Source organism: Coturnix japonica, chromosome 5 (genome assembly GCF_054131305.1).
Source record: "Coturnix japonica strain WE chromosome 5, WE-NBRP24, whole genome shotgun sequence".
Classification (NCBI taxonomy): Eukaryota; Metazoa; Chordata; class Aves; order Galliformes; family Phasianidae; genus Coturnix; species Coturnix japonica.
Window position 1 is genome coordinate 28,951,178 of NC_140667.1, and position 26,685 is coordinate 28,977,862.

Below are 26,685 nucleotides of genomic sequence, written 5' to 3' on the forward strand. Positions count from 1 at the left end.
CTTCATGTGAAACAAAAAATGTCTGTGAAATTCATAATGCAACTTCTGTAGAGATCTGTCATCAGAAAATTACTTCAGGAGACACCTTATGCAGGGCAGAACATTTGTCTTGTATGGTTTGATTTCCTTGAAGGCAGTGGTACCCTTGAGACTGTGCCACTGTCTGTTGGCTTGTTCAAACAGCTTCTGCTGGGCAAAATGTTCTCTGATATTCAGTAGGGGGAAAAATACTAAGACGTGTTTTCTTCTTTGTCATTGTACTAAAGAAAAGCAAAAGGTTGTTGTTGTAATGGTTGTTTTTAAGATACATTTCTCTCTCTTGATTGGGGGTGAAAGAACGTGAAGTACCAAATGAAGCTGTAGGAACAGAAGAAAGCCTGGGGTAGTTTGGGCCATGAAAATAATTTCAAAAGATAAATCTTAATTCTGGAGAATAAATTTGAGGGAAGGAAAGAAAGAAATCACTTTTCTGCCACTTAGAGATGAAAAATGGAAAACAGAGCTCGTATTAAACAAAAGAAGGATTCTTAGAAGGAGAAAAAGACATAAGGGAACAATGGCAGTGCACTGTTCCTGGATATTCTCAAAAATACTGTCAAGTTCAAATAAACTTGATGTAAAAATGGAAAGAACAAGTCTTTCAGCACCAAATAATGCTATATTGGTTGGCTACTTTGCAACACTGTATTTTGCACAACAGGATCAACATGCAGGGAAAAGCAGTTTTCTAGACGTTCCACAAGCATTCTAGTCTGTAGCAACAAATGGATCTAGTTGTTATGAAACTGCAGTAATTTAATGAATGCATTTGTTTTGTTTTTAAGGGTACTTTAAAATACACCTGTTGGTAGCATTTTGCAGAAAATTCTGTCTGGATTTCTCTAGTCTAATTCCACTTCCAGTTTCCTGGGAAAAGATTCCCGTCTGAGCAGGCTGTATGGCGAAGAGTGGTCAGAAAGGTAAGAGAGCTCACAGCTCAGGAGTGCTGGGAATAAAGCAGGTCCCACAGCTGTTTTGAAGGTAACCAACCAACCTTCTCTGGAGGTGATGGCAGTTCAGCCCATGTTCCTGCCTTCTGACCTTGCACTTCAGGGTTGGGTAACAGGTGTCAACTTTAGAAAAGCAAAATTCCTGCCCTCTCATCTTGCTTGAGTTATTGTGCAGGCATGCTTAAACCTATGGAGTATTTAATATGAGATAATTAATGAGGTGTTTCTGTTTGTTTTTGTCTTTCTCTTCTGGACATAGATGATTACCCTCGCCCTCCTCTCTGCCCTCTCTCCTCCTCCAGCCCCTCAAAAAAGTATGGGTGAAGTCATTGCATTTAAACACTTGAGAACACTTTTATCTTTTCAAAAAGCACCGCTTGTTTTATTTGCAGCGACATTCTTTGTGCCAAAGTAGGGATATCAGCATGAGTTATAACAAGGTCCTTAATTATCAAATTCTGCAACCATAACATCAGCGTAATCTTCAGTAATTCATAATTCAAGGTCAGCTCAGGAACACAAGACAAAGCACATCCTGTGGAGAGCTGCAGAACTCCAGGTGCAGGTGCTGATTGCTCCCCAGCCCCAGGAGGACACAGCGGGAGCAGCAGGAAGCAGCCAGAAGTTGTGTGTGCTATGTCTGGTTTTAAGCAGCTGAGCCAATCTAAGGGAGCAATGAACATTCAGGGACACATTCTTCTGTTTGCTCTCTTTAGGGACAACAATAAAGAGCAAGCTGCAGAAGCATTCTCCAGCTCCACTGGAAGCTTGTCTATGTGTACATAGGAGCAGCTCTCTTGTTCCTTGATTGGACTTTCTTTAAAGAAAGCAGAAGAAATGTAAGTTGGATCCAATTCTTAAGTATATATTTGCTGAGGTGTTTCTCTACATTGCTATTAATATGCCATCACTATGACTAAAGATAATGCAGCAAGATGGTGACTTCAAAAATTCCGTTGTGCTTATAAGCAGGATTTTTTTTTTTAATTTTATTTTTTTATTTTATTTTTTTTTCTTTCCTGTGCCTCCATTTTCTGTGCAACCAACACGTGGAAGTTTTGCCTGGATCACATCCCATCCACAGGGACTTGGAGGATCTCCTTGCTCCAGGCCCCTCATACCAATGTGGTGCAATATAAACTGCTTTGAACTCGTGCTTCTGTACTCTGCTGGTTTCCAGACAAAGGTGAGGCAGCACAGAAGACAGGACCTTTGTCATTGCAAATCAAAGAATGAGTATCTGTATTTATTAGGGAGTTTTACCATTGGTTCTGGACTCAGCATTCCCACTGAGCCTTTCCTCCTCAGCTGGCAGGGTACTAACACCGTGCTCCCACTGATGGGGCGTACTGCAGAACACTGCTCATCCTCATGGGGATTCCTGGAAGAGTCAGAATACAACCTAGAATTCCTGATGTTTTGCCCTTGACTTGGCGCACACCAGTCAGGAGAACGTAGTTGGTCCTTCACAAGAAAGGAGCTTGTTTGTTCCCCTAAAAAGGGGAGTTAATGTATCTGCTTGTCCTGACTGGAGTAGTGGAACTGTTACAATTTATCTTTGACGTTTTGCCTGTTGGAAAGAGAAGCTACTTGAGGTGAGTAGATAAAGAAAATGTAAAATATCAAAGACCAATAACTAGTTAGTGTTAAATGAAGTCGTGGTCATTTGTCTTCCTCTCTGTAAGCCAATGAAGGTAGTGCTTCGGCTGCCTATTTGTGTAGCAAAATGCTGTTCAGCAGGGAGGCAGCACTATGAGGAACAAGTTTCCTGCATTTCCCCCTCATTTGTGTTTCTCCTTGACTGGATTAGGGAGAAAAGGATAAATGAATTCTGTTACTATGGTGACTGTGTTCTGAGCATCCAGACGGTTTGTCTAAACGTGCTTTCGTGATGCTGTAACCTATCTTTCAGCATTAAGAAGCACACTTTGGAGTGCGTTTCTTCTTGTGCTCTTTTTAAACAGTTCTCTCTGGTTCAGGCTGTCCACTCTCCCTCCCTCCTCAATTCCCATCATTCTTCAGATAAGTCTCTATGATGGAACAGTCATTAGAAATGTTTATTTTTTCCCTGAGCATTGTAGGTAAGAGGAGAAGATTGGGAATTTCAGCTGAAGTTCATAGAATGCAGAAGATGGAGGGATGAAAATCTTAGTTTGAAAGCTGGTTAAAAATCTTGTGATGTTGTGAGGTTTCTGAGTGCTGAGACATGCTGTCCCATGGGGTGTTCTATATGACATTCCTTTCTTCCCAGGTGTTCTCCACAGACAGAAACCACACAGAGAGGAGAAGGTCTTAACAGATATGTGAGCAAAATACAATCCTCAGAGCAAAGAGAAAGGGTGATATATATATTTTGTTCTCTAGTGATTAATGGTAAACCCTGTTTTACCATTACTGCGCTCAATACCATGAAAAACAAACCCCAAACTGTATGAGAATGATGATTCCAGTACTGTGACAATAAGGTGCCATGTGCTATGGGGATCAATACGAACTACTGCAGTTATTTGGCACTCTCTTGCGGTCAGTCTGCACTCAAACATGATAGAGGTGGTTCCTTCACACCATTTCTTGTGTTTGCTCCCACTGCAGACTTGATTGTAGCATACACAGATGGGAGGTTGCTCTGGAGGGGTACAGGTAGGGCTGCCGGTTGGTCACAGCACTGCAATTAATGCTCACATCCAATTTGTAGAAAACAAAGTTTGGGTGGGTTTAGCACGTTGGGTAATGGCACTCTCCACTTATAATTCCTTACTAACAGTGAATAGTCATGTAAATAACAGTGATCGCAGCGTTAGTTTTAAGTTCTAACGAGTTCATTTAAAGCAGTCATTCAGCTCTCGCGACGGCGCTGTCTGTTGGCCGCCGTCATGGTAACGGCGGCCGGGGCCTGGGTAACGCCGGCGGCCCCGCGCCCTGCCGGGAGCACCAACGCTGCAGTGGTGAGCACGGCACGGTGCTGCTGTGAGGCTGCTATTGGGGTGTGTGCAGTATGATGGTTGGTTGGTTTTGTTATTTGGGTTTGTTTTTGTCGGTATGCACCGATGGGCTTGAGTTCTTGTGTTGGTAATAGACTGTGGGTTTGGGAGCTGGTGGGTTTTGGGTTGTTTGTTTGTTTGTTGTTTTTTCCCTTCATGTTTTAGGTCCCAATGGATACGAGAAGGGGCAGCTTGGATAAAATTTCACAGCCTGCATCTCACTCACGTGCTTGCCCCAGCTGCAGCCATTTCAGCGTCTCCGTGGAGTTCCTGGCACCAGGACCCTGTTTGCCAAAGGTAATTCTTACTCTCAGCTGCTTCATTTTTTCTTGTTAGAACATTGAAGAAATGAAATTCTGCTCTCTTAGCTTTGCAGAGAGTTCTGGGCTCTGAGGTTGTGCAAAAGGCGACATGCAGCCCTGTGAGTGTGGGCTGCCCCTTCTGTGCTCAATGAATGATCCTTCGTTCAGTTTTTCTGAGTTGTTAAGGTGGCTGCGGAAAGGTCTGTTCAACATTGCAGTGTGGAGAATTGGATTGTATTCCACTGTATGCCCTCAAGTTGCACCAGGGGAGGTTTGGGTTAAATATTGGGTTGAATATGAGGACACTTGGAGGTGTCCAAGAAACACTAGGATGTTATACTGAGGGATGTGGTTTAGTGGGAAATAATAATAATAATAAATAACAATAAATTGGTGATAGGTGGATGGTTGGACCTTGGTGATTCTATGATTCTATATATGTAATCAGACTACTGAATATATTCTATTTAAAGTTTTTGTTTTGTTTTTCTTTTAAATCATAATATTCCAATAACTGTTGATCAGCTCCAGGAATGTAATAAATTCCATAAGAAGTAAGACATTTGTCCATCTTCTGAGGAAACTGGTAACTGGGATTAACTTAATCGTGCCTAGATTCCTTATAAATGCATTAAATATATATGTATTTGGTAGGATCATAGTCAGATTTTAAGGATACTATCAGATAACTTTGAGTCCAAGTTCTTAACCCAAGCATCCTAACCAATTGCATGAAAGGTGCCATCTCTTGAGAATGATGAATTAGATACAAGCATATCAGCCTTTCAAAGAGCAGAAAAAATCTCAGCCATATGAGCAAGAGGTGGAGGTGCTGCTTGGTGCAGGGCACCCACAGCACTGGGAAATGAGTGAGGCTATTGCACATACAGACTGGTTGGCTGTACTGTGCTGTAGCAGAAGTAGCATGCATCTTCAGAGTTCCTTCCTAGAACAAGAGTCTGTAAAATGTTGAGCCTGAGAAAACGGGTTCACTAGTCTGATATCTAAGAAGCAGAACTCTGATCTGAATTTTTCGTTTAAGAGCTGCTTTGCAGTCTTGTGTAGAAGCATTATTGGCCTTTGTAATAATATATGATTAGTGCAGTTATCTCCCTCCTCCCCTCAGGATTTCTGTTTAAGGGGTAGTGATTGATTTGTATTTCATAGGTTGATTCACCTGTCAGTTTGGGTGTCAGTCATCAAAGAAGCTTAGAAGACTGCTGTCCAGAAGAAAACAAAGGTGATGGTGGGGGAACTCTGACATCGAGGAGGTAGAGAGCGTGACCTTTTTTCAGGAGTGTGTGCTGAATCCCACTCAGTTGCCTGGTGTGGGAAAGCCCAACATTTCCTCATGATGTGACTAGACCAAATACCATATATTTACGGTCTGTGTAAGATTCTGTTGCTGGAGAGCACTGTATGCAAGCAAGTGAAATTCCAGGAGAGAAAGGGGGCCATGGTGTAGAAATTCATGCCTTCCTTATTATGACTTCCATCTTTGAAATACAGTGGTGACAGCTGTGATAACACAGCATATGCCTTGTGGCATCTAAGCTGTGACCTGCACCTGGCTGGTGTCCTAAAACGTCAGGAGAAATCATCTGCATTTGTTCCATGAAACCATGATAGAAAGTATTTTCAATAAAATTTTTGTATCCAGTATTTCAAAGACAATGTTAATTTGTGAGAAACTTCATATTGTAATAATGGTCCATCGGTCAAATAATAATTAGAAATTATTCTTGAGTGTTTCAGCATTTAACAACTGAAAAATATAAGTACTAATAATATACTTAAAATACAAGCATACAGTATTTTAATGAAAGCACTTACAGAAATGCCTTTGGCATAGAATTCTTTTGGCATTATGTCAGCGCTACCAAAATTAACTTTTCAAAGCTTCAGATTATTTAAATAGAGAAGTGAAAGCCATGATATGAAGTTAAGACTGAAGAGGGTACTGAAACTCTTTGACTTCATTACGTAATTGGCATCAAATGGAATTCTGTGCTTGCTGCTCCTGGGTTTAATGTGAGCTCAAGTGTAGTAGTAGGTGCCTTTTTAAAATTTTTTTTTAATTTTTTTAAGCAGAATGGTTCACCATGGAGTCTCAGTGTTGATCTCAAAGGGGCAAAACATTTGTATCCTTAATTGTTAATGTTTCAAACACTATCTTTAAAAGTTTATTTGACATCTATGCATGTATGTAATTGTGAGAGGCTTTTTCCTATGTCTTTCAGGATATGTCTCTAATTCAGATTCTGCAGATGGTGACACAGAAACACAGAATTCAGTATTTTGTGAACCTTCCCAAGGAAAAACAAGTAATGCAAAAGAAGGTATTACTTTTCTGCTTTATGAAGCATGTGGTGCAGTGAAGTTCTTTTGTGTCAGTTTTCTTGTGAGTGCTCTTTGAAAATATTTACGCATTGTTTTCAAGAAGTTATAGATAAATTATTTATTTAAAGTTTATTTACTTTGGTTATGTAGCTGTGTTTGTGTTCTGTGTAGATTTGCTCAGATAAGGTGGTAGAATCCAGTGACTGCTTTATCTAGTGCAGCAGTGTTGGTCATCTCATGTAATAGTCATTGCTGTAGAACAGAAGTTGTGTAGAATTCAGCTTCAAACCTTCACTTAGTAGTTTAGATCTGAATTCATGTGCAGTGTTTAGTTCGGTTGAAATAAGTCATAGATTAATTACCTTTTCCCATAGGTGCTTCCCTGGAGCTTGGTTAGTTCTGTGTAGCTCTCTCCTTGTTAAATCACTCATCCTTTTTTGTAGCACACAGTAGACTAATGCATTACAGTGAATGTTTGGGATCAAATGGTGTGTAAAGCTTTTGACCTATGAAAAAATAATTCAGGACTCCAAAATTTCAAAGACTGTGGGACTGGAGCAGTGCTACAAATGTGTCCTCTTCTATGGAAGCATTTCTGCCAGAAAAGAGAGACAAGTGCAAGGATGTAGGAAGAAGAAAGGCTAAAAATGAACAGAAATAGAAATTTGCATATTTAAGAAAAAAGTGACAAAATAAAAATGCATTTTGATTAAATAATGATAGTTTCTATAATGTTTCACCATGTTTTTTTTTTTTTTTCCAAAGAAATCTTTATCTAGAACCAGTAACAGATTCTGCTTTATTAGAAATACAAGTTGAGATTAAAGCTTCTGTAACATTTAGAAGTAGTGAGTCTCTCTCAGCCCCATAGTTATTTACTTTAATGAAGGATGTTTCAACATGTATTTTAGTAGCTGGCATGAAGCAAAAACTTTTTGAGTTGTAATTTTATTTTGTCTGCTACTATTGCTCGTACTGTGGGCATACGGTCACTATTCTGTTAAGTTTAAACTAGTTGCCCAAAATAGGGTGCTTTTCTCCCACCTCGTATCTGGCTGCTACAGGGTTTGATTCAGTAATCTGGTATGAAGGCTTTGTTTTTCCCTACTTACATGTAGGTCTGTAAATGAACGTGAAATTCACATGCTCAAGAATAATTGTGTTTTCATACGCAGTTGTTATCAAGCTAATTGTACTGTGGGTTTTTGGTTGTTTGTTTTAAGTTGAAGTATATCAGACTAACAATTTAAAATCTACAGCAAACTCTTCCAAGTTATTGGACTCTGAAGAGGCAGAAGGAGATCCTCAGATTCAAGCAGCTATAAGGAAAATGAATAAGCTTGACACAATACTGGCAAAAAAACACATTAAAGAGAGAGCAGTTAAAGAACAAGGCAAGGAAATGAGAGCAAAGCTCTGGGAAGAACTTAAGGTTAGAATAATTCTTCTTATTTTGTAAATAATATACCTTGAACTACTGTCTTAGACAATTACTACATTTCACAGACACGTTTTATGAAGTAATTAATGATTGACTCACTAAGATGTATTAATGGATCTTAAACAGTAACTTTGAATATATTTTATTGGCTATGTTTGAAACAGGGACATGATCCTTAAAAATTGGTAAGGCCAGTTGTCTGGTGTGCAGCTGTCTTTGTACATGTAAACCATGCTGAATCTTAGGCTTGAGCTCGTTACCTGCAGGTTATGACGTGGCATGAATGCAGAGCTAAGAGTCTTTACTACATTCCAATTCTTAGGCAGTCTGCTTTGGTACTTTCTTTTATTAGAGCAGCTAGAGATGCTTCCTAGAAGAAGACATGACAACACCACAGCACAAATTCTTTTACATTATTCCTGTCATATCCTCTAGCAGATAAATGTCAGTTTAAGCCATAAAACATGACATGTAATTTCCTCAGAAGTTAAAATGTTGTTTTTCATGATGTAAGTGTAATTTACTAAAAAACCCAACAAACAAAACAACCGGGGTTGCAGTTGGCTCCAGTGCATCTCACAGTGTCAGCACTAAACTAAAAGTTGTTATACCTGATAAGCAAAATATTCTGCTGCAAGTTTGAAGTATATATTTGCTAGTATCTTTTATATTTATGCTTTATTTCTTTTAAATAGTCTGTCGTAGACTCCATGGGGATCCACGAGGAGATGGAAAACACAAAGCTCTTCTTAACTTTGATCTCATCGTGGCAGGACACAACTGGTAGGTAGAAAAGATTTAAAACCCTTAGCTAATTATTCTTTATTTTGTTTAATGTTTGTATTTTTGTTGGATACAATTTTTTTTTTTTTTTTTAAAAAAAGGTTTCAAAGTTTTAGGATAAAATTATTTATGAGTATATCGAGGGACTGGAAAGGTAGAATTCCAGTGAAGTAGAGCTTGCACTTTTCAAGTTGGTAGCCAAGGATGTGTGACTGGGAACACTGGTACGTTAAAATAATGAAAATAGTTATAAGGAAACAAAGAGTGGAAACCTGTTGAAAAACTTGTTTGTCTTTACTGTTTTGGAATGGCTGGGCAGTAAGTCAGTCCCTGCCCAGGAAGGTGATGGAGTCACCAACCCTGGAGGTGTTGGAGGGACACGTAGACATTGTGTTGAGTGACGTGGTTAATGAGAACTTTTTGTGATGGGTGGATGCATAGACTGTATGTCTTTTCCAACCTTGGTGATTCTATGATTCTGTGAAATCATCATTTTATTTGTTTACAAAATCAGTTTTGACTTTGCTGATGATGGTCATTAGTGGTCCTAGCTTGGCCTTTGACAGACAACTGCAGTTAATGTAGGAAAGGCTGGCAGTGAAAAACATCCCCCCCATCCCCCCCAAAACACACTCACATCCCTAAAGGAGTTTCTTACAAGTTCTGAGGATGTGAACCTACCACCCATTTGTTTTGGAGAAGACTCTCATGTGGGAGTGGGAGAGATGATGAGAGATGGAAGCAGTGGAAATGCCATAGTAAGGTTCTGATGATCCGACATTGTCTGGGAAGCCTGTGTCTTTTCAGAAACTGTTAAGAAGTATGGGACCCAATGCTGATGCTAATTATTTAAATCACTCCAAAACTAATGCCTCCTATTTATTTCCATGGAAATTACAGTAGAAACAAGGGGCAGAATAACACTGATAGACCAAACTCTCAGCTACAAAACACTATTTTTTTATGTAGTCACCACCATTTGCTTTGCATTTTCACAAGCAATAAACAAGAGCCTGCATGCTGTGCTCCAAAAAATCTGCATGGTTGTATGGAATGTTTATTGTCTTTCATGTTGCTGTTGCCACTGCTGAAAGAGACCACCCACTGCCTTATTGTGATCACATTCCCTGTTTGGTTTCCAGAAGCGTCAATGAATAACAGTGGGTGCATTTTTTTCTGCACAGAGGGAATAAACTCTACCCCTTCATATGCACTTAAGTGTCAGATGGCATTGCCCCTCTGCTGCCATCTGTTGCACGGCAACAAAATCAAGCAGAATATTGATGGAAAGGTTCAACTTCTACTACCACACCACCAATATCTGCCTCTGACCATGTGGACCAACATAATAAATTAGGAGACATTACTTCCAGAGAGCATCTTTTCTATGTGTTTTAAAACAACATTGGAAGGTACATGCATAGCCATGGTTCTTGGAATGCAGTTCAAAGAGTAGAAAAAGGAGTATGACTCATTTGAATTAGCTTTGGTACTGGTTATTTTAAACTCACTTCTAAGAGCTTAACTTTCTGAGCATGACAGAATTTGACTAAAAATGATCATCAAATAATTTAAGGCATGATTCTAAAGACAGAATATGAACCATAAAATTAGTTATCTTAATATGCTTTTTTCTTCTCCCTTGAAAATTCTAGGAAGGAAAGTTCAGGATAGATGGTTGTTTTAAAAACTGAAACTACTTTAGTCATGCTGTCAAACTATTTTCAGGAAAGAAAGAACAGGAAGTCAGATGATTTTTGTATTTCATTGTGATATGAAGACAAAAATACTCAAAGTGGAAATGAGTGCTCTATAAGAATCAGTGTTTGTACTTTAGTCTGTTATCTTGAAATATAGCAGATAGACTAAATACAGTAATTTCCATTCTAAGTAAGAATTATAACATTTACAAAATTCTATGACAGCATCAAAGGTAGACAAATGACTAAAGACTGACTTCTTCCACTTGTGAAAAGGTAAATGAATGATTAATGATACAGAGAATTGTGGAATATGATGCATAACAAAAAAGACATTAAAATTAGAGAATTTTCTATTTTGAGTACTTTTCTTGGTGCTTGAGTTATGTTGGTTGTCCACATTTTTCTGTTCTTACCTTCATCTCCATAACTGCAGTAGATAAGGGGTTTTGGTCTGAAACGGCTGAAAGAAAACGGAACTGTTGTGTATCGTGCCTTTTTTCTCATGTTGGACAGAAAAGAAGAATGAGGACTGGATGGATATTGCTGAGCAATAATCTGAGCTTGTTAATACATGTGCAAGTGCGTGTATAGTAACACTAGTACTATGTGGTCAAAACACATCAAAACAAGCTACTGCAGGGTAACATTTCTGTGCTAAATTTTGGGTTATTAAGGGAAAAGCATGGACTTCAGGGACGATATTTTAAAAGTCTCCAGTAGATGTCAGCATATAGCAAAAAACAGCAGACAAGCTAGACTAGTTTTTAATGATTGCCAACCATAAAATGCTTGAATTCCTTTTCTATTTCAAAGGTAACTCCTAATGTGAGATTGCATGTGTCCCGTGCATCTGATGTACCATAATTGCAAAGCTCTATTTAGTTTGGACTTGTATTTTTCCTCCAGCTTGATCTTTGTCTTTAGTTTTCTGTAACGTGCTCGTGCTTTACTTTTCAGACTTTATTTACAATTGCTACCAGCAATTTATTGACAATTACTACCATCCCTGACAGTTGCCCTGGTTGATACTGAAATAGAATGCAACTATCATATTTTGCTTTTAGAGCTGCAGCTTGTCAAAGAGTTACGTTACATAAATTATATGGAGGAGCTATTTAATTACAGCTTTTAATAAGCCTTTGAAATCATACATAAGTTTTGGTGTACCAAATCAATAATAACTAGTGAGTCCCAGCCTGCTTATGGTGCATGAGCTTGATGCACACTCATGGCAGAATTGTAAATCAGGAATTAATTAATTGGCCTTACCTTCATTCTTTGTGCTCTGTGTAACAAAAGTACATTAAACTTCATTATTACAGGTTATTGTGGGTTTTTTTCATTGTGAGAAACATATGTGTCGTATGTGATATTTATGGTTATTTTCAATACAAGTCCTTTTCTTTAAGTGCTAAGCTTCTTGGCTGTAGTTCAATACTCTTAACTTAGGCTTCCAGCTGATATATGTTTGTACCATGACTTTTTTTTCCCTTGAGTAACTGAAACAACTCTTGCATGCCTAACATATATTTGAGCACTCCTAGACTATACCCTTGACCTAAGCCACTTGGAAGACAAATAATTCATGTAGAGGCAGACACCAGCTGTGAAAATCTGGATATTTTATTCTCATTTAAACCTCTTTGTGACTAACCACTTGGTATCTGTGGAGGCTTTGAAATATCACGGCCTTGGGCTGTATTTTCTATTATGTAACTGTCACATATGTACTTCTGTATGTATATTTATTCATCAGCTGCTAAAAGCTCAAGGCATATGAAACAACATATATATTCTCTTATGTTATTATTCACAAGACACTACCCCTTTTTTCCTTTTTTATTTCTTGAAAAATGTGGGGATGATGTAAGTCCACTGACTTTTTCAAGTATCGTGTAGGAGATTTTATAGCATGATATGTATGAAACTAGGTCTTCTTTCATTGAATTTTACTGAAATGTTTCTTTGCAGGTCCCTGTCATGTTAAACAGGCTGAAACACATGCTTTGCTATTTCACACACAAATTAGTCCAGAAGATTATGCCTTCCATAGAACCCAGCATAATCAGGGTAAGCTTTATTATCTGGCAAAACAGAGTGTACAATGGGTGGTTAATTTTTATGTATTTGTTATTTGTTTATTTATTTTTGCAAATGACAAAATGGAAGAACTTTCTTTGGGATTTACCCAAGCATTTTATTCAATATGGTCAAAAGATAAAATAAATTAAAAAAAACCCTACTTCCAAGTTACATTTTTTTAATTGTGAATTGATAGATATACAACTTTCATGTAAAATGTATGACTTTTTTTTTTAATGAAAAATTGTAAAAAACTTGTCTTTGTTCTTAATCTAAATTGCTGTAATTGTTAATTCATAAACTTATATTCAAGAAATTATTTACATTGTTTTTGTGTACATTTACTGCTGTTCTGTAACTTTTTTGTAGTAAGTGCTTCTGGTAGAGATCAACCATCTGTGCTTCTGATTTAGCAGTTACTTGTTTTCTTGTGCTGTGTAGAGGTATCAGACACTAGTGGTTATGGTGACCAATATTTCAAAACAAATAGAATTACGCTTTTGTGTCTCTGTTCCTTCCCTATTAGAAACTGACATATGTGTGGTTGAGTAACTTCTCACTTGTGTTGGCATAAGAAGAATGGCTTCAGCTGCCACTGCTATTTGCTTTATTTATTTCTTTGTCACCTACAACTAGGTGTAAGCAGAAGGGTTATATCTTACTGGTGACAAAGATGACAAACATGGAATAAACAGATGTTCCTCGAGGTTGAACTGTTGTTGGCAGCAGAATTGATACAGTGTGGATACTTCATAGAATTTGACTAACTTTTGCTCCTCTAATATGATCCAATTCCTTGATTGATTTAAGGTCTTACCTGGTAGCATTAAATATATTTTGGTTTGCCTTCAGTAAACAATTTTCTTGATCATATCACATACCTTAGTCCTTTAGAGTTTATTGGATTATTTATTATTTGTTCATAGTGGGTAAAAGAACACACTGAATTCACTTTTATATCCTTGAGAGTTTGCAGTCTACTCAGTCTGTGTCAAGTGTCAAGTGTAAAAGAGTAAGCAGCTACAATCTGATGATGGCTTATCTTTTATAATCCAGCATGTTAAATTGAGGTTATTTTTGTTGATGAAGTAGACCACTCCATTTTTTTTTTTTAATTCTCTACTTTCCAGAGAAGTACCGTGTATACTTCTTGTTTTTGAGACTAAGAATTTGTTTGTATTTAGTCTTGTCTTGTTATTTAATGTGATAAATATTTGGTGGTTGTAAAAGAATTGCTGCCTTAGAACTCATACAAGTCTCTGAAAAACGTAAAATGTGCTCGTAATTGTATGATAGATAGAAATCCATTGTTGAAAAGAAAAACCTACATGAGTAGTTGTCAGAACATCATTAGTTTTAATTGTTACAAATAATGTATGTGGCTGTTTGTTTAATAGCTCTGCAATTCCATGGTGAGTTTTATTTTTAAACAGTTTTTTATAAGCTGTGTTGTAATAATATCAAATATATCATCTGTTCTTCAGCTGTTTGCTTTGAAAAAAATGTAATTGTTATGACTGCAGATAGTTCTGTGGTTTCCCAAAAGTTACTGTCTGGTTTTGCACTGATGATAAAACTGAAACAATGATAGGGTTCGAAGGAATGCCAGGGCGTTTAAAACCACCATGTTTAACATTTTTGAGGTTAGAAATCCTAAAGTGTTTTGAGCTTTCCCAGTGTTGTACAATCTCAGATAATAAAAGCCTAAAAATGAGATTAGACTCGTCTTTGATGATTGTTATCTCTTTTAAATATAACTATATTGTTTTTATGTAGATTATGAAAACAGCGTATCAAAATTGTAGGTCTGTTGACTTTACAAACTGGTTAAAAATTTAAATAAAATTAATGTTATTGAAGCTCGGATTGAATGAGAAAGCTGAGCAGTTTTTTTCCTGCAATTTTAGATTATCCAAGTGAAATAGAAACGAACAAATTCCCGAATCAAGCAGAAAAAACAACACAGAATAAAAGTAAAAGCAGTCAGCATTTCATTAAAAAGAATGTAGAGGTAAGCTTTAAAAGAAAAATCAATAATATTTCATTAAATGTTAATGAAAAAGTTGTGTCTAAGGCCTTCTGGTGACACTTGGATTATTTTATTGAGAATATTAAAGCTAATTAGAAGTAAATGAAAATAACATTACTATTAAAAATTGCTGCTTATGGCAGAAAACTCTAAGATAGTTCTCATTTTGCATGCTCATGTTTTCACAGTAGGCCTAATACTGTTTTTATGTATCTTCTGTAGAGTAATGGGAACTGAATTGGTCTGTATGTGCTTGGTGTGGCTCCTTATGAGGGCAGTTATTTCCTAAGAATTTCTTTCTTTAAAGATATTTACTATTAAGTTACGGGAAGCTGTCCTTATGTGTAGGTGAGGAGTAGGTATGCATGTTATTTATGTACAGCTTGCATGAAACTTTTAACTTACAGAAGACTGACTTCTGTCAGATGCCTTGACTTTCAAACTTTATTTTCCCTGAAGGTAAGTATCTACAGATTTTTTTTTTTTTCATCTAGTACTGCCTCCTGCACATGTCTATGTCAAAGACCAATATAAGATTATAATTGCCTTATCTCTCAGAGAAAAAAATTGTGTTATGTTAGTAGAAATTCAGATGTTAATTCCATAGAGTTTGAAAATATCATGTGAGTTACTGAGTTCTAATGGCTTTATTATTTGTGGCTTTTCTTTTTTTTCCTCTTTCTATACTTAAACATTTCAGCTTGCAAAGGATTCAGGAAAACAGGTACCTATGCTTGAAAGTGAAAGGAAAAGGTTAACTGAGCTGCTGAAAGATACAGAAGATGGAAGTACATTGCAAGATCTTGAGGTATGAGAACTGCAATTTATACTTGTTGTACACAGTTGTATTTGGCTTATTTTTACTGAAAATCTAAATTTGATTTTTGTTTTAGTTTTATTGTGAAGTAACCAACAAAGATACACGAGCTGAGCTGAATAAACCCATTGGGATTGTCTGGAAATCAGAATTTTTTTATTTGGAAGTTCTCAGCACTTATTTCACTGAGTGAAATAAGGATGAATAGGAGTGAAATAAGCAACGTATCTTTCAGGAAAAATTAGAAGTGGGTGGAAGGAGCCATAGAAACACACTCAGAACGGAATATGGTCTATTTTTTTTTAAGCGTAGTAATTTGTGTGTAAGGTGTCAAGTTGCTGCGTCTCTGTCTGAGTGCTTAGCATTGTAGTCTCTGGTAGGTGGTTCAGCAACTACTTCCAAAATAAATAAACAAAACAAAACATGTTAATGTTTAAAGAAGTGATAATTTTATAAATAGGCTTCTGCTAGTAAACATTAGAGCTGTCTGACTTAAAGAACAGTGGTTAATTTTTTGATATATATATATTTTTAGTTTATTACTTTACTGATTGTAGAAGTCTCCTCTCACAGTAGGAGGTTATTGAATTTTCTTTTTCTTAAAGCTGGTCTCAAATTAGTCAGGTGCAAATTCTGGCTAGCAATGTGTGCCCTTTTTTGTGCACCAGTTCTTAAGGCACAACAACAAAATATGACATTTATACAGAGTTCATGTCTGGGAAATATCACTGTTCCTTGGACATGGATCTATAAAGCTTGTACTACTTATATCAGCTATTAAATAGGTCACTACAGAAGGCATTTATGGCTGTATGTTCTTGATGTAACAGACAAGAACAGGAATGGTAATTTGTGGGTTAGTTTAGTCACCACTAGATCATCTCTTTAAAGAAAGTAGTTCCTAAATTTACTGCCAAAATAGAATAAAAGAAAGGGTAATACTTGAAACCTGTCTACTTTAGAGAGAGATTCTTTTTCTGTCACATATATTATGTCTGAGTCATTTCTTGAGGCTGCCTTATAGCAAAGATCACAAGAAACTTATCAGTTAATGAGTAATTTAGACTGTTCCAAGCTGGCCCAGCAATACAGCTGTCTAACTGATGGCTGTTTTCATCTTACTTTATTCTGACTTAAAAAGCTGGTCCAACTGCATTGGCCAAAGTAATATTTTTGAGGTTGTCAATCAGTGCAGAACTGGGCATGCTGTATTAATTCTTTTGCATAGTGGAATACAGATTAGGTACCTTAGTCTGACTTGTGTTAGTAAATAAGTCAAATAGTACTTCTTACATAAATAAAAGTGTTTTATGGATATTTGATGTATTTTAGAAGTGCATGTTCATGCTAATACAATTGTTAAATCAGCAGGGGTGTAATTTGTTTCAGATGTACTAAGTGCCTACTGCTGTTACAGAAACATTATTCAGAGTTAAGTTGTTGGAAACTGTGACAGGACAAATGCATATTTTCCAAGACAAACGTTAAATCACTGACCATCTTGAAAATATGAGAGAGGATGTTTAAGTCTGTTTTACTGAGGAGTCAAGTGGCTACTAGGTACTGTGAGGGAGGGGTGTGAGAGCATGAGAAATAGACACTGAGCAGCAGCTATGAAATTGGACCTGGATTCATATGTCTGTCTCCTGCAGAGTCATATCATAGAATGGCCTGGGTTGAAAAGGGCCACAATGATCATCTAGGTTCAACCCCCCTGCTATGTGCAGGGTTGCCAACCACTAGACCAGGCTGCCCAGAGCCACATCCAGCCTGGTGTGTTTGTACTGATTAGAGGATGTTTAACATAGCACAAGTTTAGCACCTTATTCTACTTCTGTTTGATTTTGTTTCACAAAAAACAAAATGGAGGTCATTTATGACAGGTGTTTGGGGTGTGCTTTCTTTTTCTTTTTTGTAGCCAGCATGATTTAGAGTAATGAGGATGGCCAGGGATGACCTCACAGTAGTGGTATTGTACTTTGGAGCTCATATTTCCCCCTCATGCATGGATGCAGCTGCTCAAATAGTCAGAGGACTAATCTGGAAGCTGTAAAGGAGGAACCAATGTGGATCCTTTGCAAGACAGATGTTGATGTCTTGAGTATGGTCATCACGTTCGTGGTCCTCTTCTGTTAAGATAAAGAAAGGAAATGAACAGCATGCTCTCTACTTCCCCCATCTCCCTGGCCTGTCTCTGTGAGGTCCTAACTGCTGATTTTTTGGAATCAGGACAGAGATGTAATTTGCTAGTGTCATTCCCAATGAATAGTGGTTGTGCAGACCCAGTTCCCTGGGTGTGAGACAAGAGTACCAGGTTGCAGTGGATAACCAGAATTTACGAATATGTGCTCATTTGTTTGGGTTAAATGAGCCAGATTTACACACAGTGTGCAGCTGTCTATACTGGGAACACATACTTGTATTGGTTAGTCAGGTGTTACTGCTATCAAATGGGAGAAATTATGTAAATCACTATCAGAAAGAGAGCTCTGCTTTCTGCCTCTCCCAGTGTTTCTGTGATAACATACTGGGGCACCAGAAGAGTGGTGGTTACTGATCTCAGAGCAGTTCCTGTAGGAACTCCGATTTTCCTGTGTGTGTCTTGTTAGGGGATGCAAGTCTCACACTGCATTTCATGTCTTTGGTTTGAGATTTGACTCCAGGCAGTTTCTATCATGGCATCAACCTTTTCAAATTTAATTCTAAGATTCCTCAGGCTTCCTTCTTCCACTGGCACATAGGCTGTTGAGTTTTGTCCTTGGAGATCTCCAGAAGTTGTTTGGATGTGGGTCTGGGAACTCTGCTCTGTGTGATGCTGCTTGAGTAAGGGTTGGGCCAAATGGAACCAGTGGCCCTTTCTCACTTCCATCACTCCGTGATTGTGTGTTTCTTCTTGATTTCTTGTCAGATAAGAAGTCGCTGTGCTTTTCATTGTAGCTGTTGATTATATTTCCTTGGCTCGCACAGTAGTATGTTGCTTCTAGTTCCTTCAGAGAGGAGAGCAGTGTATTACGTTCTTGCAAAGGGGTACAACGCCTCTGAGATGGATATTCATGACGCTGAAGTCAAAAAGTGCTGCTTGTGTACAGCACCAGAGAGCAAGATCAGTGTGTGGGTTAGGCTTTGGTAAACTCATTCCTTAAAGAGGGAGCTGGGACTGCCATGTTCAACAGATGCAGAACCCATGGAAAGGGAGGAGTCTGTCATCCATGGATGGAAGCTACGATAGGCACGGCATGGCATAACATCAAACTTCTTTGAAGGCTTAACTAACTTGAATAAGATGTTATATAGTGAGGTGAATCATTAAGGTAAAGGGGTTAGCTGTCCAAAGTGCTTCTGTTGTATGTAAAGAGAACTTGATCAAAAGTGTTGTATAACCTTCAAAGAATGGGTGGGGAACTTAAGGAGCTGTCTTATTACTCTGTGGCTGGCTGGTACGGAGGCAAGGCATCTGCCTGTAAGCACTTTCCTTTCAGCAACTGTAAGTGGCTAGCCAGTGAAGACATGGGTTTTGGACTTACTCCTATAAAAGTATATTAACTGCAGGCATCTGTTTAGGTTATATATATCTTTAAGTCTGCTTAAGTTGCTTCTTGGCTATATTTAAAAATAAAGAAGTATATACTTCCAGTTGTTTGATGAACATCTGCTTTAGGATGTGCTTTGTGCATGAGTGCTGGCAGAGTTCAGTTATGTAATGAGATAGATGATAACTTGCATATTGTTCTTTAATACAGTTTATTTGAAAGATAAATCCACTTGATATGTAACTGCTTTTAAAGTCTATTTTCTTCGGGAATGGGGATTAAATATTTTCTGTATTTTCAACAGGAGGATGTATGTGGCTGCCTGGTGCCAGGAGAAGGGTACACACCCGAACCGATGGAATTTCATCATCTAAATGAGATAGACAGGAAGCTTCAAATACTACTGTCTAATGGCGATTTTTCTGCAATTTCCAGCTCTTGCTCAAGTCCTCCAAGCCAAATTTATCAGGTATATTACAGAACAGAGCTTCAAACAAGAAAATTGCTATGCAAAAAAATGGTATTTCAGATATTCCAAACTGCAAAATGGCCACTGTAGCACATTATCCATGGTAATTCATCTTTGGGAATTAGAATTTGGTTTCTTCTTATCTCAGGATTCCAAAAGTGAATGGAAAGATTATACAATTATCGATAAAGCGATGTTAAAACTGTAGAAAATGGATTGAAATTGTCTTTTTTTTTAATAGGATTTTTGTCTTTTTCCCATTCCATCAGTAATAAGAACCTTAGAAGTCTCAGCCTTGAGAAACGTATGTTTGAATTTTGCACATAGAAGACCAAATTTTCCAGTGTTATAGGTGTGGTGTACGATGGGGGAAATAATTACATAAAATATCATAACTCTTTCGTACTTATTTGCACAAAGGCTTCTTCTCTTTATTAAAATGTACAGCTCATAACCAGAGCAAACAAAATTTTAGCATTTTAATGCCAGTTTTGTATTCACTTATTGTGGACCTTACTTAGGTTTTATTTGACCTGAAGTAGTATTTTATGTTGCCATAAGGTCCAGAGGAGTCACAATTTGATCATTTTCCTCCTCGTATTTAATGTATGAAACAGCAACTCCCTCTAGTGGTTAATCAGTTAGGCAAATTCAGTTGTTACCCACGTGGTTGTTACGGGTTCAGGGACTTGAACTGGACAAAGACTGCTGGATCTTGTGCTTACTGGTAAGAGACACTAACTTGAAATTGGTGATACTGCTTGTGATAGTGAGTACTTTGTTAGGGAATTTTTGATCAGAATGTCTATTATTGCATTCTCTTCAGGTAAGAACTCTGAGGTATTTGAATAGAAATTTGAATTGATGTATATCCATCTTGAAATGAGTACGTTACCTTTTTGAACAATCGAAACAAGGCAGTTAATTTCTTAAATTACCCATAGTTGGTAAAAAGCAGGTATCCTTCACCTTTGTTTTGCAGAAGTTATTTTTTTATACACTGTGGAACTGGTAAACAGAATTGTTTGCATGTTGTTGTTGTTCAGATACACTACAGTATGTGAGTCATTCATTTCTATGATTTTAATGAAAATTACCAAGTATTTATAGATGGCTTTATAAATTTGAGAAAAAGTTAAACAAAAGAAACATAAGTTGAAGTTGATAGGAAGCTATAGGTATTTAAAACTTTATTTAGATGGTTGCTAATTGCATAAATCCAGAACAGCAGCCTGCAATTGTCTACTTCCATAAGTACCATGATTTTTTGCCTTTTCCAGCTGATACCAACATTCTCTAGATACTTGTATTGCTGCTTCTCTGTATCTTCAGAGCTGTTGCACCTGGGTGACCTAGTTTCGTTGCCAACCTCACATTAGAAAAGTCAATGCTGAGTTCTTCCTGATAACCTAATTTCATAGGTGCAGCCTGATTATATCTGGCTCTGTGACGTGACTGGGCTTGTATATATTTACATATAATTTCAGTTGCTAACATTTTTGAAGGTAAGTGGAGGAGAAAATAGCTGTGTCAACTTCCAGAAGCTTGGCTGCTTACTGTGGAAGCTTTGTTCCGGATACTTTAGTTCTACATTCTTGATTGTGGTGATTTGTACCTTGATACCTTACACTTCAGTGCATATGTGGAACAGTAATGGCAGGTCCAGTCTGCTTGTGTGAATTCATTCTAAACATGTTTTGTTTTCAAATCCCTTTAATAGTTCCTTTTTCAAAAGGCAGGAAGTATCATGCATCAGTAGCTGAGAAATTAGTAACTATTTTGAATCTCTAGAGAGCTTCCTCTCAAAAGGTATACTTCTACAAATTCTAAGCTCGTTAGTGCTCTTGGTCTTCACGAAACAGTTATGATTATCATGATTGATATCCTCTAATATTGTTATAAACTAAAAGCTTTTGGTTTTTATTTATTTATTTTTTTTAACAACTTTTAATCTTAAAGCATCAGTTCTGATATGTGAAAGAAGGTGGCCCATAGAGAAAAACAAGATTTCATTGTAGAGAATGTCTTTTGGAGGCTGATGAAAGGCAAACTATGTATTATACTAATGACATCCATTATCATGCTAACTCTTCCCTTGAATATAGTATTTGTATCTTGCAGCTGACTAGATGCCATCTAGGTAGTTAAATTATCTTTTGTATATGTTGTCTTAAAGTGCATTCCTGTTTAGGAATCCACTTTAATCCTGTTCGGTTGTTTTTTGTTTTTTTTTTTTAACCTTCCACAGGACCTATATCAGAGTTTCATTTTCATCTCTGATTTGATATCTTTTTGTACTTTCAGTACTGCTGAAAGCTTTTTCTGACCATGTGTAGGGTTGTTCCAGAATGTAGGTCTCATTTGGAAAAGAAGAAGAAACTGGTATCTGTGACATCACTCTTCTATAAGTTTGTGCTGAAGTTCCTTCTGATTTCCATGAGGTAGATTTTTCATCTGCTGTGGTTATTGCAATATATTGCAATAGTGATGGGGGAATATTGGAAAAAAATATTTGTGTAACCATCTGCTTATGTTTTTGTTCAGAATTTTAGAAATAATTGAAATAAAATTAAGTGTTGCATATCATAAAGAAGCACATTCTCTCTTGCCAAGAATTTCATTATATACAACTTTCAAAGAGCAAGCACTTAATCACCATTGGCTCAATGGGAGAGAAGCTTCCTGCTGGTTATAGATGCATTGGCAGGATATACGAAATATTCTCCAACTCTGAAATCTTTAACAACTGGATTTAATTATTGTACAGTACCAAAGCTGAGCTGTTAGAGAGGAGCATACAGATTCATCTTTTTGTGCAATTGGACCAGCTGGATTCAGAATGCTTTTCCATGACTAATGTTTTCTTTTACATGGAAATGTTTCTCATCAGGACTTAATTTCTCTCTGAAACATTTCTTTGTTTTGGTGCCAACTTAATTAAAAATTTAAAAAATACTTTTGTCTTACTCAGTGTTTTTTGGAAGAACAAATTAAATTGAATAGAATGGAAGAGACGGGAAAATGGTAGGATGAAAGAATATGAAGTGTAAGATTGAGTATGAGGGATACAGTTACCAACTTGAACAACTGGAAAGCTACCTGAAAATAAAATGAAATGGAAGCTATGATTAAAGAAGCAGTAGCTGTTCATTCTTACCTTATGAAGGTAATTACTTCCATGGTTTTGCAGTCTTGATGAGTTCTTTCATACTTGATTGGCTTCCTTTTGTCAGAGAAGTAATTCTGTTTTTCAATTACCACACCAAACTATAGCCAACAGTTGAAATAATTACTCAAAAGAATGGAAGATTCTGAGCTCACACTGATATTTTCATTAATGAACTGCTTTATAGCCTGTGTTCCATGCCTCCTCTTCATCAAAACGGATGACTTTTATAGCTTTCTCTTCTTAAGGCATATTCAGAAGCAGGTACACATGTCAGTCTGTTTTGTGACTCAAGAAGATTGCATGGTAGCAGTTTATTTCATGAGGTGACTTTTTACTTTCGCTTTTAATTTTGAGAGTTTTGGAGAAAAGGAAATTCAAAACATAAATTTAGCCACTTATAATACCAGGTATTTCTGTTTACACTGTGGTCTTTACACTGTGGCTTCAGCAGGTGCTATATGTAATACTTTTATTTTCTACGTCATCTTATTAGCTTTATAGATCTTAATCACTAATGAGGAAAAACAAAATTTCTGAAGCACTTTGAAACACTGTCAGTAAAATATTTTTCATGCTGTAGTACTTACCTTCATTCATATATCTTCAGAAAGAAGATAAAAATGTGTAAGCGGAGAAAAGCTGTCTGAACTTCGCTCGTATGGTGCAAGTTCTGATCAGTTACTATTCAAGGATGAGGTAAATGAGACTGCAAGAACCACTTCTGTGGAAGCAGTGGTTTAATCCTCCGCAGTGTAAGATATGAGCTGATTAGGAACAATTATGAAAAGGATACAGAGTGAAACAAAAAAAATCACTGTGCTACTGTACAGATCTGTTGTGCACCATGTGGCTTGACAATCGCTCCATGAGGCCTTCAGATCTCATAACCAGATTAGAAGAAACAGAAATCTGGTTACCAGAATGTTCAGAATAGAATGGCTTCTATGCAAGAACTGGCTTAGACAGCAACATTCTTCAGTTTGGAAAAATGAATAAGAGGAAGTGTGGCTGAAGTAAACAAAATCATACTTGTCAGAGAGAGTAAATACTGACAGTTTTTTACCATGTTATCTAATGCAAGAACTGAAAGAATCAAATGAAACCAGAAAGTGGCAGATTCAAGCTACAACTGAACTGTTTTTCTAACAACTATGACTCTACCAGAAGCCATTGTGGATGCAGAAGACTACACTGTTCAAAACACAAGTGAATGCATTTATACAACAAAGGTCTTCCAAGGAGTGCTCTGAGTCAAAGTGCAGTCTTTGTCATGGGAGTAGGTCCATGAACTACAATTGTTTTGTATGGGGTAGAACATGTAGAAATTGTCACTGTAGATTTGCTGTTTCTGTCCCATTGTGTAGATACACCCCTGTAGAGTCTTGCTGGAGATAGGCTGGTGTTGGAAACTCTTATACTCTTTGTTCATTATGAATTTTCTTTCTGAAGAATTCATCAAAATCACTGCAAAAATTAATTTGTTATTAAAAAGGCTTACTTTTCAATGATGAAAATGCTGTAACAACTGCATTTTCAGAATGAAATTTAGTGAAAATGTTCTCAACACACTCTTCTCAAAAATTTGGAAAAAGTTTTAGTTAATTTTATACAGTCAGTTTGTGTCATCACCGTCTTTCCTTCCCATCCCTTCCCTGAAACTGCAGGGAAAAGTATATTTTGTTAGTGTTGTATTTTCGTCAGTCGCATTCTATAGTTTTTGTTTTGTTTCGTTTGTTTTTTACTCTGATCTTTAGAGATAAAGAAATTTCAGGAAAATAGTGCAAGGCTTTCCAGCTTCATGTTTTCTTCTAGTTATCACCTCCCCTTTGTCTGTAGTGGTTTCAATAATTATTTCACTCATATTAAAATCCCTGGAAGAAGTAATACAAAAGCAATCTATCTTACTAGAGGGAGGTTAGTGTTTGTTTTGGGCTCCTTCGCTGAGTTGGTGTTTATACTGCAGTTATAAAGATCCCATCCTTCTTTCTTATGTTAATTAAAACAAGTTTAAATAGGTCCTCTGTTTTATTCTGTGTTCTGTTACGTAGTTTTCTTGCAGTTGGGCATCATGTTTACTTAATAATCTCTCTATATATTTAGAGAAGCCAAACTTTATAAATACTCAGTATTAACAAATTTTAGCTTTAGGTGGTCCACATTAAACTTGAGCTCAGTTTGGAGAAATTCTAGTCACTATCAGGTGCTGCCGATTATATCTATGTCTGTTAGAGGAAAAATCTGGGATTGTGATACAGCCAACTGTCACTGATTTGAATATTTATGTTGCAAACATAAGTATTCAAAGATTGTTCTGTGTTGATTTTATTTTCAGGCACTGTAGTTTAAATTTGTGAGCTCATAGGTATTTTTTAATGTTCAGAAAAAATGTTTTCAGGTACTTAAATTTTTTTATACATTATTATTATTATTATTCAATGTACTTGCATTCTTTGCAACAGAAAGCCTGTTTTTTTTCCAACTACAATATAGCTGCCATTTGTTTTTGGCAAACAGTTATCATTCTTAATAATCTAAATTCCATTCTGTTCTTGCATGTAATAATACTACATTGAACTGTTAATGTATTCAGCATTGTTACTAATAGCAAAATTTGATCCATGACACAAAACTACTGTAGGATATGAGAATGTGTAACCCAAGAGGATAACGACAGTTGTACATCTAACCTGTGCTTGAACTCAGTGGATATTTTTAATTTACCATGATGTCAAGGAAACAAGGACTACAGTTGTTTCAATTTTGATTCTTTCATTCTATTCTGAGAATGGGCATAGTGGCCTAATTCTGATCCCAGTGTTGTTGACTGGGAGTGAGCTTTTGAACCTCAAGTTCTCGACACATTTTTATGTTTGTAATAGAATTTAAGCATCAAACAAATTCCTCCTTGAATGTGATGAAGGCTTTTTACTCAAGTAAGTCCAGCCAAACATTTAGCTATTGGATTTGAAAATATGAGTAACAAAAATTATGTGTTTGCCAAATTTGAAACTAATACATCATTCTGTACTATGTCCATGTTTTGCTGATGTAAATCAAAGGAACGTTCTTCAGACTTTGGAACAATAAAAAATTAATTTCTGCCTATTCTTTTTATCAGGAATCTCTGGTTTATGCAAACAGAAACCTAGAAGTACTTCCAGGTGAAATGGTTCTACGAGACAATAAAGAATATCGTGATCAGCAAAACCGTCTGAAGGAAATAGATCGTCAGCTGAAATCTTTAGAGAGAAATTTTGTAAGTCTCCTCTTTTACTTGTCTTTTTTCTTTTTTTTTCAGTTTGAAAACTTTAGAATTTATCACGCCTTACACCTTAACAACAAAATCAGGTTCTGATATCTTTTGTAAATTCCTAAAGGAGTTCTCGAAGAAATATACATGCAAAAAGTCAAACTTGGTTAATCTGGGAGTTGTATTTCATTTGTAATCCCTGTTTCTGTTTAATAGTGCTTTTCAAAGTGGAAACGAAATTACTCTGCTTTCTTACCTGGAGGAGGAGATACCATTTATAAACAAACCTGTACAGATACACCTTTAAAACATTTCTTTTTAGGGGTTGTATAATTCAGTATTTGTTGGAAGACTGGGTCTGGTGAAAATAGTGTGATTTAGTTCTACTGGATTAATTTAGTATATTTTTATTCTTAATTTTCATTTGATGTGTGAATTTCTTAGAAGCAAGAGCTGTTAAAACATGAGCATGCAAGGAGAATGCTGGTTAAAAATATAATCATTACTGTTTTAGAACAAATACATCACATCTCATCTCTGTTACTACTTTGAGTAAAAGTGGATGTGGAATATATGATTTAAAATTCTCTTTGGCTGAAATTCTGTTTATTCCTAAGTTGTAGAGTCAAAATTGACAAGTTCAGACTAGCAGATCTACGTGCCTCACTCAAATAGTATATTACAATTCTTTTCTTTTCAATGAGTATAATTTATTACATACGTTTCAATAACCTATAAGAGAAAGGATCAAGAATTTGTACACATTTCACAGGTGGTAATTTTTTATCACTGCATTGAAC

The 26,685-nt window shown here is 36.6% G+C and overlaps 1 protein-coding gene across 11 annotated transcripts in view; it reads left to right on the forward strand.

Moving 5' to 3' along the window:
* The first annotated feature begins 819 nt into the window (after positions 1–819).
* FSIP1 (fibrous sheath interacting protein 1) overlaps positions 820–26,685 on the forward strand; it is a 64,942-nt gene continuing 39,076 nt past the window's right edge. Inside the window, exons 1-12 of one of the 11 annotated variants that reach the window (XM_085549038.1) lie at positions 820–959; positions 1,706–2,175; positions 4,136–4,267; positions 5,440–5,512; positions 6,513–6,611; positions 7,872–8,044; positions 8,749–8,836; positions 12,511–12,609; positions 14,529–14,632; positions 15,351–15,458; positions 19,302–19,466; positions 25,754–25,891. In XM_085549038.1, coding sequence (XP_085405164.1) covers positions 1,915–2,175; positions 4,136–4,267; positions 5,440–5,512; positions 6,513–6,611; positions 7,872–8,044; positions 8,749–8,836; positions 12,511–12,609; positions 14,529–14,632; positions 15,351–15,458; positions 19,302–19,466; positions 25,754–25,891 — 1,440 coding nt within the window. In that variant the 5' untranslated portion in view covers positions 820–959; positions 1,706–1,914. Of the gene's footprint in view, positions 960–1,705; positions 2,176–2,297; positions 2,585–3,240; positions 3,293–3,837; positions 3,991–4,135; positions 4,268–5,439; positions 5,513–6,512; positions 6,612–7,871; positions 8,045–8,748; positions 8,837–12,510; positions 12,610–14,528; positions 14,633–15,350; positions 15,459–19,301; positions 19,467–25,753; positions 25,892–26,685 lie in introns of those variants that run through there. The other 10 variants (XM_015864752.3, XM_085549041.1, XM_085549039.1 and 7 more) reach the window with 10 other exon arrangements.